This window comes from Gadus chalcogrammus, chromosome 5 (assembly GCF_026213295.1).
Source record: "Gadus chalcogrammus isolate NIFS_2021 chromosome 5, NIFS_Gcha_1.0, whole genome shotgun sequence".
NCBI classification, from domain to species: Eukaryota; Metazoa; Chordata; class Actinopteri; order Gadiformes; family Gadidae; genus Gadus; species Gadus chalcogrammus.
In genome coordinates, this window is record NC_079416.1 from 5,567,168 (window position 1) to 5,581,862 (window position 14,695).

Genomic DNA, 14,695 nt, shown 5'->3' on the forward strand with positions numbered 1-14,695 from the left:
ATTGTAGCAGCGGCCAAGAAGTACACACGGAGTCAGTCTTAGTCAACTGTAGCTCTGCGTCCCATACACCGCACGACTGCAGGCTACTTTTATTCAACACCAACAACGCACAAGGAAACAGCACACCTAACGAACAAACATGTCATAGTCAGTGACGGTGGCGGCAACGATAAACACACATGTTAACATTGAACAACACACAAATACACACAACCAAATAATACCCCGAATCCATTAACCCCACTTAACCTAATAACAAAACAAGGACGACAAAAGCCCCTTTTGTCAACATCAACACCAAATCCCAGGATCCCCTGCGCGACCCCGGAGGAGTCGCCACAATATGTTTTTATATGCGTGCACGGTGTTGCACCCAAAGAGCACCTATAGGTGACACGCCCATGCCCTGTCCATGGTTCTGAAACACTGCGCCCGTAAATACGTCGGCTAAAATTTGGCGCATCAAAACAAAACACCTATTCGAATCATCATATTATCCGACCATTCAGTGCGTAACTTTTTTTTCATCTTTTTTTTTTACAATATTAAACTTCAATTCGACACGTACGGGACATTTACCGTGAACGGGGTTCCCTGCAGAAGGCGACATGTGTGTGAATCGTCCCAGTGTTCTGCTGAAGTCGTCCCGCTCGAGGACTGCCTCCCTCGCGGAGGCGGCAGAGAAGAAAGGTCAAAGGTCACGAAGAGTCATGGCTCGCGCGTATCAGATGGCAATGTTGGAAAGTTGGCCAGGCGGTGCATGCCACTTCAAAAACATTTGCCATGACAAGCGAAGGAGTTTCGAACTGTTGCGGGGAAGCGGAGGAGAAGGAGGACGACAACGAGGACATGGCCATGGGATGCTACGACGATGACGATGACGACGACTTCAGCGCATTGACGGAGGGAAACCCCGAGTGGGGCTCGGAGGACGGAGGTGGGTGGACGTTCTGTAAGAACAAGAAGGGCAACAGGATTCCATTGGCTGGCGATGACAGGGCACTCTGTCGGCTACATAGTCTCTCTGTCGACGAGAGGGCACACTTTCGGCTAGATAGTCTCTGTCGACGAGAGAGTACACTATCGGCGACACTATCGGCAAGATAGTGTCTAACGCGATCACAGCGCGCTGTACTGTAGCGAAATGCGCCAAATGACTATTCCTTGTTATTATGTATCGATGCCTGCCTTTGTATCGTCAGTTTTTGTGTAGTTCTATCCTAGTGTCGTGGTGTGTGAACAACGGTATGCACCGTGACGTAGGACGACTGGACCTCTGAATGTACCCTTATGGTCCTGGAGTGCGTTGTTGACGTCGTACTCTGCATTGGGCGGATATTGTGCCGCGATGTTAGATGTTGGCTCACGATATAGGCCAACGAAAATAGATTTATATGCCTGTGTGTCTGTCTGCTCCCTGCACACCAAGTGAAACCCAGCAGAACACACCGAATGATGTTGACAGATTCTTTCAAGGCTCTATAACTGCAATATAACATTCCTAAAAAAGATTTATATATATATACCTGTACTATAACCTTTGGTATGGATCTCTCCATTTGTCTCTCTAAGGTTTACTTAGGACAGAGATCGGTCCTGATCATGAAGGCATAATGACAACATTGGAGTATGTTTTGTTTTAAAGATAACCACTACAACAAGATAAAGCTTAGTTTGTTATCTATATATTTTAACATTATCTATGATGTGTGCACAAGAGTTCTGTTACTATTTATATACTTTGATTCATGGGTCATCAATTTATACTGTAATGTTTAAACAACGACTTCTTTGAAATATTTGAATTCAAAGGAAATTTTGGCTCATATTAATGGGCTGGTAATCTCGAATCCAGCAGTCCATTCATGTAATAGAAGAAATTCTGAGGGGAGACGGCACAAAGTCTGGGCTGGAAACCAAAATCTGCCAGGAGTGGAGTTAGGCCTGGTTCCCAGTTTTGTTTCTACCAAAAACTCATTGGCGCAGGTGGATGAAGCTTTCTGAGGGGATTTTAATACATTTCTACAGTTGCAAACCTACAAGGTGTTGATTTGAACCCTTTACAGACACTTTTATAACAGTTTACTACTGCTGGCTGAGTTTCTGTTTACCTGTTAAGCGCAATCGGACCCTGCCCCCTACAACATGATTTGTCTAAACCATTGGTTCTCAAAGTGCGGCCCGCCGGCCAATGGCGGACGCAGAAACATTCCTGGTGGCCCGCAATGACATATAGATGTCAGTAAAAAAAGTAAAAAAAATAAAAAATAAAGATTATTTATTATTTGTACTTGCATTTGGTTCTATGAACATCCTTACCATACAGCGATATATTGTTGCACTTCTTATGACAAATGTACTTATTGTAAGTCGCTTTGGATAAAAGCGTCTGCTAAATGTAAATGTAAATTATTATATCAATATTAATTGAAACAAAAATAAATAAATATAAAGAGAAAAGGCGACTCTCTAGCTTTCAATTAAATCCTGTTACATTTGTTAGTTTTAATCCGACTGTACATTACTTTGAAAGGATGAACCTCAGCTTTGTGATTTAGACCTCACTTGACCTAACTCCTAGTGGTCCACGGTGCAATGTTTTTTTTTAACACTGGGATGCCGATTTTTTTCCTTTGGCCTATTGGAATCATCATATTATCCGACCATTCAGTGCGTAACTTTTTTTTCATCTTTTTTTTTTGCAATATTAAACTTCAATTCGACACGTACGTGACATTTACCGTGAACGGGGTTCCCTGCAGAAGGCGACATGTGTGTGAATCGTCCCAGTGTTCTGCTGAAGTCGTCCCGCTCGAGGACTGCCTCCCTCGCGGAGGCGGCAGAGAAGAAATTTTGTCAAATTTTGGGTTCCTGATATGGCCCTCAGCTGTCAAAACTTTGAGAACCCCTGGTCTAAACAAATGGAAAGCAAACCATAGAGCTAAACACATAGACTAGGCTCATCCAAACAATCAAACAATGCGGTCACAATCCAGAGACAAAGAACTCAGAGCTCTTTATAATAACGGCAGAAACAAACGGCTCTCTCTCTCTCTCTCTCTCTCTCTCTCTCTCTCTCTCTCTCTCTCTCTCTCTCTCTCTCTCTCTCTCTCTCTCTCTCTCTCTCTAGTGCTGGGCTTCAACGAGGGGCTGAGCGGGGAGGTGAAGCCCCGTGTGCTTCTGATGGGGCTGCGGCGGAGTGGCAAGTCGTCCATCCAGAAGGTGGTGTTCCATAAGATGTCCCCCAACGAGACGCTGTTCCTGGAGAGCACCAACAAGATCTGCCGCGAGGACGTCTCCAGCAGCTCCTTCGTCAGCTTCCAGATCTGGGACTTCCCCGGGCAGATTGACTTCTTTGACCCCACCTTCGACTACGAGATGATCTTCAGGGGCACCGGCGCGCTCATCTTCGTCATAGACTCGCAGGTGACAAAGTAGAGGAAAGCAAGAGATAGGCTGTTTACAAGAGATGTATCAAAAAAGTTGAATTCCAAGTGCGTCTACGTTTGAAAAACTCATTTGTTACAGGGAAGGCACAACACCCTCACAGCCGCCTCAGCCTAGTGACAGTTGGTGGTCGGTTTACCAGAGATCCCCGCTTGATATGCGCACACATACGTACATTCATTTTAGATTTGTACCACATCCATTATTTCACAATCTTGGAGAATCAGCGGAGACGTAGCATCCCGTGGCACCTGTTTGTATCGCTTTTGGATGTGTTTTATATGGCTGCGAATCATATTAATATATAAATATAAGGTATAGGAATCGTTGCATCGGAACAAAGGCAGGCACAGCATGGGGATGTGACGCATTTGTACATGACGGCCTGCACAAACCATCACTCGTGGTTTCGACAATTTGCTGTCTATCTCTTTGGTAACTGCTCCCGCTTCACTGGTCGGAGAAAACATCTCGCTACATCGCAGCTCTAAAACGCCTAATAAAAAAAAGTAATGTCCATAAAGAAACAGGTTGTACCCCAACATTTTGCAAATCTGAAGATTACCATGTGTCCGAGCAATCTGCGGAAGCACAAGAGAATTATTTAAAGACAAATACATTTTTTCTTCATTAAGCACAGGTTTTGCTGCTTAACAAATGCTTAGCAAGGCTTAATGTATTTTAAGAAACCGCTAGATCCTTACAATGTGAAAATGTACCACATTACTACTTAAATGGGGCTGAGATTGAGCATTCACAGCAAGTAAAAGATGCATGCATATTCTGATCAAATAACTTGGGAAAATTTAGTTAACAATATAATATATTCCCATAAATGTATGATTATTAGGCTTAGCTAGGGTGAGATAACTAGCTACTTAATTTAATATTCCTTTTTTATTTAGGGAATCTAGCAGACGCTTTTATCTGAAGCGACTTACAACGGTTCATGTACACATTCACACATCGACGGAATGTCAACCTTGCTGCTCCTTGTCAGGAGCAGCAAGGGTTAGATGTCTTGCTCAGGGACACTTCGACACTCAGCTAGGAGGAGCCGGGGATCAAACTAGCAACTCCTTAGCCAAGCCGACCCCACATATATCACAATTATAATATCATCTTACATTAATATGGTAATCTCTGAGATTTTCATGTAGATACGCTGTCAAGTAAGTAGTAATCTATCACTGATAAAGCAGTGGTGATTGAGCCTATGGCTCACTGAAGAAAACAATTCTATTTTCAGTGTAATGTATGTTACCAACGGGTCGGTGGGCTCTTTGTCAACAATTACCACCTATTGCCCATAGGTGGCGCCGAAGTAAGATTGAGAGGTCCACTTTAATATAAATATTATTTAATATTTAAAATAATACAATTAGTTTAGGCCATCGTTTTGATTTTCCCAAATGTATATTTCATCACTGGCTGTAACTGAATCCACACAGAAAATGTTGTGTTTTTATTTTATAGCTCGAAGCTATAAAAAATACCAACATGATCAGAACTGTTTGAGACATGTGTTTGAGTGTGTGTGTGTGTGTGTGTGTGTGTGTGTGTGTGTGTGTGTGTGTGTGTGTGTGTGTGTGTGTGTGTGTGTGTGTGTGTGTGTTTTCGTGACTGAGTGACTGCGTGTCTGTATTAGCTAATATTGTTATTTGCTGTCTGCACTCTCAGCACTCAAGATGAAATAGGTTTGAATGTCAGACACTGCAGCTCCCTTCAGAGTTCCAGTGAAGCCTTGAGGCTGCTCTGTACCCCCCCATCCATCCATCTATCCCCTCACCCTTCTCCACCATACATACACACACACACACACACACACACACACACACACACACACACACACACACACACACACACACACACACACACACACACACACACACACACAGTTCTTTTGATAAGAAACCTTGCTGCGAAGTCACTCAGAAATTCCCTCAGTTCGCTGCAGGGGGCCCAACGGGGCCGTAAGTCAAGGACCAGAGGAGAGTGTGTCAAGTTGTTGTGCGCAGATGTGCGTCGGGTTCTGTTGTGCTGTGTATGTGTGCTGGGGAATAAGCTGCAGTACATCACCTCCAATGTTCACATTAACACTAAGTTAGTGGTGCACATTGCTTTGGGTGGTATTGTTTGTGTGTGTTTCTCTTTCTCACCTGATACTCATTTTAAGGGTTTAATTTGCATGAAAATATATCACTTATATTTTCAAAGCAAACATTTTATGTTATCATAAACAAATGTACCTTTTGTTGCAAATTGACGGTTACCACAACCACATCGAAGACAATAATAGAATAGGATTCATAAACATTAAAGGGGACCTATTATGCTTTTTTACGACTTTTATGACCTATAAACGTTGTTATAATGATTGATAGTCATGTTTAAGCATACTAAAGTGTCAAATAATGACGTACATGCATTTCGACGTATTCCCTGCTGACAGTCTGGGGTGGCTGTGCAGAGCGCTAAACACTCGGGACAACGATTGCGATTCACTTGTTCACATTTCCGGGAAACATCTACGTAGAGGTACTCCTGCCACGCCCCCATATGCCTGGTCAAATCTGCCCGCGCGCGCGCTCCAAGGAAGGTAACCAATCACAACAGAGTTGGGTTGGCAGGAGGGGGGCGAGGGGGCGGAGAAGGACGAAACAGAGCGTTGACAGAGAAGGCTGAAAGCGCCCAGATGAGGAAGAGTTTCCCGAAAATCTACATCGTTTTTTGTGCATGGTTAAACATGACTATCAATCATTATAACAACGTTTATAGGTCATAAAAGTCTAAAAGCATAATAGGTCCCCTTTAATGATAATAATTAAGCTCCTACTACTACTTATGATAATGATCAGTAGAAAATGGACAAGAATAATTTGATATTTATCATTCATTGTTTGCCTTTTATGTTGCCATTAACCTTGATATGGCATCAACAGCATGCTAATTATTGTAATGTTTATTTGTAACATAATGACAATGATCATTATGACTATGACTTCCGCTACCGATTAGTATTAGGGTTAATCATTTAAAGTTATGCCGTTGCATTTACATTTAGGGGATGTTGCTGACGCTTTTATCCAAAGCGACTTACAACCCCCCCCCCCCCCCCCCGATGTTCTCTGTAGGACGACTATGTGGAGGCGCTGAGCAGACTGCACCTGACTGTGACCCGGGCATACAAGGTAAACCCGGACATCCACTTCGAGGTGTTCATACATAAGGTGGACGGCCTGTCCGACGACCACAAGATCGAGAAGCAGGGGGACATCCGCAGGCGGGCCAGCGATGACCTGGCCGACGCGCGGCTTGAGAGGATTCATCTAAGGTGAGCGGCCCCTACGCTTCTGCTTCTGGTTCAACGGAACTGCAGCGTTTCCTTTGAACCCGGGCGGCCCAGAAAAACTGTGCTTAATGGGGAAAAACCAAACTTCAGGGAAAAACCGTGCTTAATAAGGAAAAAATGCATTTTTATTCGAAAAATTCTCGTGCTTGTGCATATTGCACAATATGGGGGTACTACCTGTTTCTTATTTAAATTACTTTTGGCGTTTTAGAGCCTGTGTTCCAACACCCATGCTACCAAACTATTTAGAATGCCAGAATTGATTTAGTATGTCCTAATACATGGTATGGAAAATGCAGTATGCCAAAATACCCCTGATGTTGTACTTCATCCGATCTCTGTACTACACCATCAGTGAAGTTACCTGTAGTATGTCCTGATTGTATGCATACTGCGTGCAACAGTACGGGCTTTGTTAGGGCAGCTACAGTACCTACTACAAGTTAAAAGAAGTGGTATGCGATATGGATTGCATACTTAGATTTAGTGGTTTGAACCAAAACGACTTAACTGGGCACAATCTTAGCAAACAGTCCAAATAGTCAGGCAGATAGGTGTAACAATTGTGGGTTTATACGTACAAGCATGAAATTTTGCACAGTCATATATAATAGTCTAATGAATAATTCCAGATATGGAGCCACCGCGAAAACGTCCTATGGTAGCCATGGCGGCCATTTTACAAAATGGCCGTTTTGACCCCAAATATGTTTTACCAGACGACACAAATGCTTCATTATGTTCCAATGAAATTACTCTAGATACACATATATGCCATAATTGTATTCTCTAAATGACCACAATTTGCATTTGTGTTGCAAGCAATGTCAATTAACCCACCAAGGAGCGTAATACGTGCTGACTCAAACATTTTTTGAGCCTCTGTTCAGGACTAAAATTCAGGACTAAATGTTTCAAGTGAAATTACAGAACAAAATTAACTAGTTGACAGGTAAGTATATATTTATTTTAGGTAAACCACTATGAAATGACAACAATTGGTTCTGAACATTTAATATTAGTGATTGTGAAATTATTAAACAATAAAGCACTGTTAAGGTACGTTACAAGTTAGTTCCAGTTTGATCTTGTTTATACGTCACAATTTTCTCCACCACACTGGCACAAAGCAGTACATTTCAAACCAGCTTGTTGGCACTTGCATCGTCCCTTGCAACCCTTTTTGCAGTTACAACAAATCAGTTGCCTTGATGAAGTGCTGGCTTCAGGAAGCGTGGACCACAGGGGTTTCCAGTTTTGGGGATCGATCCATCCCCAATCCCCAGGTGAGGGCAGATCCATAACAACCTTGAGCATGTTTCCCCAGCAGTGCCCACCCGTGAAAACAGCCCTCTTGATTTGTTGGACCAGGACTCCTCTGGTAGGGGGAATAGCTTCCATGGCTCGTCCTTTCTTTGTGAAGAGTGCCTGTCGAGCTTCGTCTATGTTGAGGAGATTGCTGGTGCGATCGTAGAGAAGAATGGTTAACCGTTCAAGTACTGCCACAATGTCATCAGAGATGTCTGCTGTCCCCGTGGACAGATCAACTAAGGCTGGCGTCAATTCGTCAAATGCTTTCCAGGTATCCCAGGCTATCTTCTTTCCCCGTGTATTAAACGACGACACTGTGTCACACCCTGTGTATGCATGGAACATCGGGAGGGCCTGTGACTTATCTGGTCCAAGGAATGCTGCAATTTCATGTGCTGGTATATACCTGAAGTGCTTCCCTGTCCCAAAGGCCACCCAAAGCTCCTTGATTTTGAGTTTGGTTGTTGCTGCCATAGCCAATACCACAACATCTGTGTCCACCGTACGCAGAAGAATTTTCTGAAATCCATCACGGACTGCATCCGCGAGATGTAGCATCATTCGTGTATCAGCCTCCTCATGGTCACATGGGGCAAGATGACTGGTGTCCCGTGCGGGAATGCACGTCACATCTGAACCATTCGTGGTGACTATCTGCTTATCTGATACAAGATGTGTGATGTGTTTTGTCAAGAAGGCAAACAGTTCTGTTTTGTTTGCATCAATTCTCAGGAACTGCTGCCAATTACCGGGTATAACAGTGGATCCGTCAACTCTCCTTCGAATGCCTTTCCCACGTTTGTCCCTGGCTTGAGATTTCAGGCTGTTATTACAGTACTGGTCCCAGACTATATCCACACGACAGGCTCTTTGCAAGTGTCCTTGTATGTATGGCAAGAATACTTTCAGTGCATAATCATCAAAGGTTTTGGCAGCAACTGGTTTCAGAAAGTTGACCAACACTGCCCCGTCAAGGATAGTGACGTCAGTATCTGGTTTTGGACCATCACCTCTGACCTCTGCGCAACTCTCTAGACACACCAATAGATCTGATTTGGTTCCCAGTCGTAACTTCCCAAGCTGAGATATTGACGGGGGACATGCTTGGTTTTCATGGCGGAAAAATTCTTCCAGATCACCATCTCTTGTTTGAGACGCAATGTAGAGTCTTGAGAATAAAGAGCAGTCACTCTTTAGCGAAGTAACTTGCAAACTTGTCTTGGATTTCTCTCTTGGAGACGATCGACTAAACAATGGCAGTTTATTCTTCTTTATTGGCTCAGTAAGAGGTACCGTTCGCTCCTGTAGACGGTCGGCTACGAAGGTCTTGTACTGTTTCTTACCTATCTCCTCAGCCTGTTGAACAGTAGAAACAACATTTGGGTCAGCAATGTCTCTTGTGTCCAGTCGCATTAAGTCTGTACTCTCTTCTAGGAAGGGGTTTCCCATTTCTTCTATTACTTCAACCAGTCGTTTGACTTGTTGAGTAAAGATTACCTGTGAACTCTTTGTTTGTTCATGGTGGCGTGTGTCTTGATCCATCCGTATTTTCCTTCCCTCCATGGATGCTTCAAACTCGGTAGTCATTCTGACCAGTTCCGGCCCAGCCACCATCCATCTTCTAAGAGCATTTGGAGTTTGAGTGAGTCCAACAGCACCACCGTCACTCTTCACAGCAGCATTATTTTGCTCATGAGCCTGGTCAATGGCCATGGATGAGAACGCTCGTTTTGTCTTGTGAACTGTGAATTTGCCATTGGTGAATTCAGTAGCAATTTCTGGGTGTGACTTGCTAAGACTCATCATGTCTCGTATGTGGACCGGCACCCATCGTGCATAGTTGGTGTGGTCCATGCTGAAAAACCATGGTGCAAGCTGTGTGAGGCTGTCAATGTAAAGGGGGAAGTTTGCTGTCCTCAGTGACTTGACAAACGTTAAGAGGAGGAGTTCCAGTTGAAGAGTGATGTGCCAGAATTGGAACTGTGGCACATCTCGAATTCGTTGACCACACCAGTCATCAAAGGATTCAGGTTGGCTTTCAGACTCCAGAGACTCTGTGTAATGAGCATAAGACTTTGTTAGTAGGATATATAAGCTGCTTGCTGTCACTTGATGCGCATGTCTGGTTCTTGTAACATGAGATGCCTTCAGAAATAAATTTGCAGTTCCAGGAGAAGCAACTCTGGCCTGAACCAAGGCTTCCACCCAGCCAGCATCTTCCAGCCAGTCTCCGATCACTTTTAGTCCAGCCATCTCTATATGCAGCCCTCCCAAGATGATGACGAAATGATCTTCCCCGTATGTTGATGGCCAAGTCCACTGTATCTGTTTGGAGATGGTGTAGAGAGGTTGATCCACAGTGATCACTGGTGTCTGTCCTGGGTTGACTTCCATCACAGCTTGTTTAATCACATCCATGGAGTGCCGTATCATACGAACGGACTTGGAGTCGTCCGGAAAGAGGGGAAGTAGTGCTGTGATCGCCGGCAGAGTATCTTGTCCTGACTCCTTACTGGCATGGTAGGCTGCCCATGATAAGTTACTGTCACTTTGTGGAATTTCTAGATACCTCTGTTTCACAGTATCCAGCCACCTATAAGTTAATCAAGTACATTTAAATTGTCAGAAAACAATCAAACATTTACTCATGGTACAACAATAATGTTATTGCATCAGGTTCTTAGACATGGTATCATCTTAAAGTATTAAAGGTACGGACCCATACTCTTGGTGCAATGCCTGGATGATCTCCTGCCCATCACTCTTCAATGGACCATCAGCCTTTGGGAGTGGAGGATCCTTCCGAGGTAACACCAGCGGACGAACACAGGTGTAGGACTCTGGGAGCTCTGACAGTGTAGTGGTAGTTGATGGCTGTTCAAGGACGCTGTGTTCCCTGCGGTCTGTCCCATTATTATGCTGACTGGGGTGCTGGAATAGTGATATCCCAGTACCGTGAAAGGAATCTGTCGACGTTGTGGAGCTCGGATTGTGGTCGATATTATCAACCGCTGCCGTTGTGAATAAGCCATTCCGTAGATTGGGTGGACACACTACCTGATCTCGGTGATACTGCTCACACACTCTGTTTCCCATGGATGTGGAGATTGTCATCACCCGGTCATAGGAGATGGACAGTCCGAGGTCAAACAGCATCTCAATGAGATCACGTTTCCGAGTCCTTGCATGGACTGCGAGTCCCACGTAGATGGGCAATGGGGTTTCTCTGTCTTTGTGGTGACGCACAGTAGTACTACCCGCTCTGCGACGGATGGAGCTATTGTACTGCAACAACTGGGCTGTGCTGAGAGTTGCTTGGGGTACACCTTCACCTGATTGAGACTTGATGTTGGGGCCATCGAGGATCATGGCCACCAAGGACAACAGTGACTGAGGTACTGATTTTACTTGGCAGTCCTCATTAAATGAACCTGTGAATGTAGCTTCAGTTTGGAACATATCTCTCCGTACTATCTTCGCTGCCCTTGCAAGACATATGGCTTCGTCATCGTAGTCTTCTTTGCAGACTTTACGGAGGGCAGGTCCTACATCTTTATCAAATGCAAGTAGTCACGCCCTTCCTTATGAGCCATAAGGTCTGGGAATTGGGCCAGGATGCGATTTTTTAACTCTGTGCTATGTGGTCGGACATGCTGCTCCACTCCAAGTTGGTCTAGACGATTAGAATAAAGTTTGACGAGATCTGCAAGTTTAAAGACAGGGGCATGCTCTTCATCCATTCTTGTTTCATCTATAAATGACAGCAACTCGGCTAGTGCAATCCCATGGTTGACTTTATCAGTTGTGTCTATCTTCTGTTTATCTTGTAACGATGTAGCTTTGTTGTAAAGTGAAACAAGACACCTTGGATGATATTTAGCATCTTGTGCGACCATGTCCCCAGCACTCAATTTTGCAAGTAGCCTCTCATCCTGCAGCTCTAATGCACATCTTCGTACGCGGGAGTCTAGACCAAAAGTTGATGCCTCACGGATTGGTTCGGAAGTCGACGCATCTTCGCATAAAAAACAGACATCCGATGCTGGCACTTCATGATGAGCGACTTGACGAGTGTATTTCTTGGATGTATTAGCATCAGAGTCGCAATCCTGTGTGCATTTCCTTTTTTCTGCTCGTTGTAATTTTGTATTATTGAATTTTGTATGGCAGGATTTGTGCCACCTGGCATTGTTCTCATGAAACGTAGCTTCAATGCCATTTCCGTCATCAAGGCGTCCTAATTCTAGTGGCATCGGTAATTCGTGAAGATCATTGAAACGTCTGATTCTGGAGGCAATGGTAGAATAACCAACTCCAACATCGTGCCGTTTTGATTCTGTTGGGCACTGCAAACGTTCTGGTGTGATTGTTTGGCACAAAACACACTTGTTCCAATCCGTCTGTACCGGCGCCTTTGATGGTCCAGGTTGCAGTGGATCCACTAGCTGATAACTGTTGGACATGTCTCCATTCCCAACACCTACAAGCAACTAACCACCACCTCTACAACTACCTGAAAATACAAATGATAATCTGTGTTATTTTATGTCACAAACATCCTGATGGAACCATGTCGAACCATCAGATGCCCATAGCTAATTCATTATTCTATTTAGGTCGAATTAACCCAAAGCAACGCACATGAACTTCAACCATCTGAAATAGGATCAGAATTTATATTTCCCACACATTGACGACGTATAGTCTAATTTCGGCCGTCATAGTTTCAATATCCGCCCAGAATTATTTTACCTAGGGAAATGTACTTCACTAGCTGCTATAATAATAATAATAATAATAATAATAATAATAATAATAATTAATAATACCTACACAGGTGGGAATCCTCGCAGCTGGTTTGGCGTTTGAACGTTTTTTTCCCCCGTTGCCATGGCAAAGCGTCCCCCACGCCCATCCCACACACAGCTGCGCGAGCTTGACAGTGCGCGTATGTCAAAACACCAAGGAAAGCTGAGGAACAGACACTTCTACCTAAAGCCTTATTTGGAAAATATTTGTTGTTAAGTAACTGATCAGGGCTTACATTTCAGCGCGGGATGGCGGATATTATATATACCGGTATATATAATATATATTTTTCATATCCCGCAACTCAGGCCAGTATATCAATCCCGCACAAATTTCACCTTGTTGTCTGATAAATGTATAAGAACGTGACGGCGTGTATGAATTCGGGTCTATTGACTTCACTTGACAAACCATCTTCCGATTTCGGTGGTGCATCTGTCCTTTGTACAATCTTTGATCTAGTGGCGACAAACACAAAGGCGCGCTAGTGCGCGCGCCTTTGCGCGTGCGTAGGCACACAGAACCCCTTCACGCTTGTTCCTTCTCGCTCTCTCCCTCTCAAAAGTTGAACACGACCCATGTGCTGTTCTTGGCAATTATTTCCATGAGCTTTCAGTAGGCTAATGCAAAAATGTAAAAGGATTAAAAGTTAATGAATTCATTGAAAACAAAGTGTTTGACTTCTTCTGTTCTTCATTTTTCAACTGAGTAAAGATAAAGCAGAAGACCGAGTGCAGTACACTACTGTTAAAATAATAGCACATGAGGACATTTGTATAAGGAATTTAATGATGAGAATCCCTTAAATGAGTGTTGGGGGCCAAATGTAAGACTCGCAAGCTCCCAAGTATCCCCCCTAAACTTTAAAAATTCCCCCTATGTGGAGCTCTTAAGGGGGGAATCCCCCCATTTTGAAAAAATAAACTTAAGCCCTGAAGTTGTGATCATTTGGTGATTGAAATTATGGCACTATATGTGTATCTAGAGTAATTTCATAAGAACATAATGAAGCATTTGTGTCGTCTGGTAAAACATATTTGCGGTCAAAACTGCCATTTTATAAAATGGCCGCCATGGCTACCATAGGACGTTTTCGCGGTGGCTCCATATCTGGAATTATTATTATATATGGACTATTATATATGACTGTGCCAAATTTCATGCTTGTACGTATAAACCCACAATTCTTATGTATGGATGCACCTATCTGCCTGACTAAAACTGGAGAAGGGACTACAAACAGTTGTCATTACTCCGGTGGATGAAATCTCTTTCTGCATTTATTACATTTCGCAATGTGTTACATTTCAACTAGCTTCAAGCTTAAAATAACCTGGACGTATATGTAGTAAAAGTTGAAGAATAGTAACTTCAATGATGTTATAAATTAAATCACATCCTAACCGATATATTCTATAAATAAAGAAATGCACTCCCAAAGCCCCTCCCACCACACTGCCCCGCCAGCCGAGCTACGCTAGTTCACACCTCACTGCTGCACAGGGAGTAAGCAAGACAGTAGGAGTGAACAGTCATGGTTATTGAGGTTTTTTTTATTTTGAAATTCTTCCGCCTACTCACTGGGAGGCGTTTAATGTTACAGATTGTGACTTTAACGATATCATTTCAGTATTGATGATAATCATAAACCATCATATCATCCGTATTCCACTTGGATGTATCATCCTACGCAAATCTTGCCTGCAGATTCTGTTGATTCCTGTTCCTTTTACATTGTTTTATTGATTATATAAAAACACGATAACTACATCATGT

The 14,695-nt window shown here is 43.5% G+C and overlaps 1 protein-coding gene across 1 annotated transcript in view; it reads left to right on the plus strand.

Moving 5' to 3' along the window:
- The first annotated feature begins 715 nt into the window (after positions 1-715).
- rragd (ras-related GTP binding D) overlaps positions 716-14,695 on the plus strand; it is a 42,540-nt gene continuing 28,560 nt past the window's right edge. Inside the window, exons 1-3 of the mRNA XM_056590316.1 lie at positions 716-937; positions 3,131-3,426; positions 6,582-6,781. Coding sequence (XP_056446291.1) covers positions 784-937; positions 3,131-3,426; positions 6,582-6,781 — 650 coding nt within the window. The 5' untranslated portion in view covers positions 716-783. The remainder of the gene's footprint in view (positions 938-3,130; positions 3,427-6,581; positions 6,782-14,695) is intronic.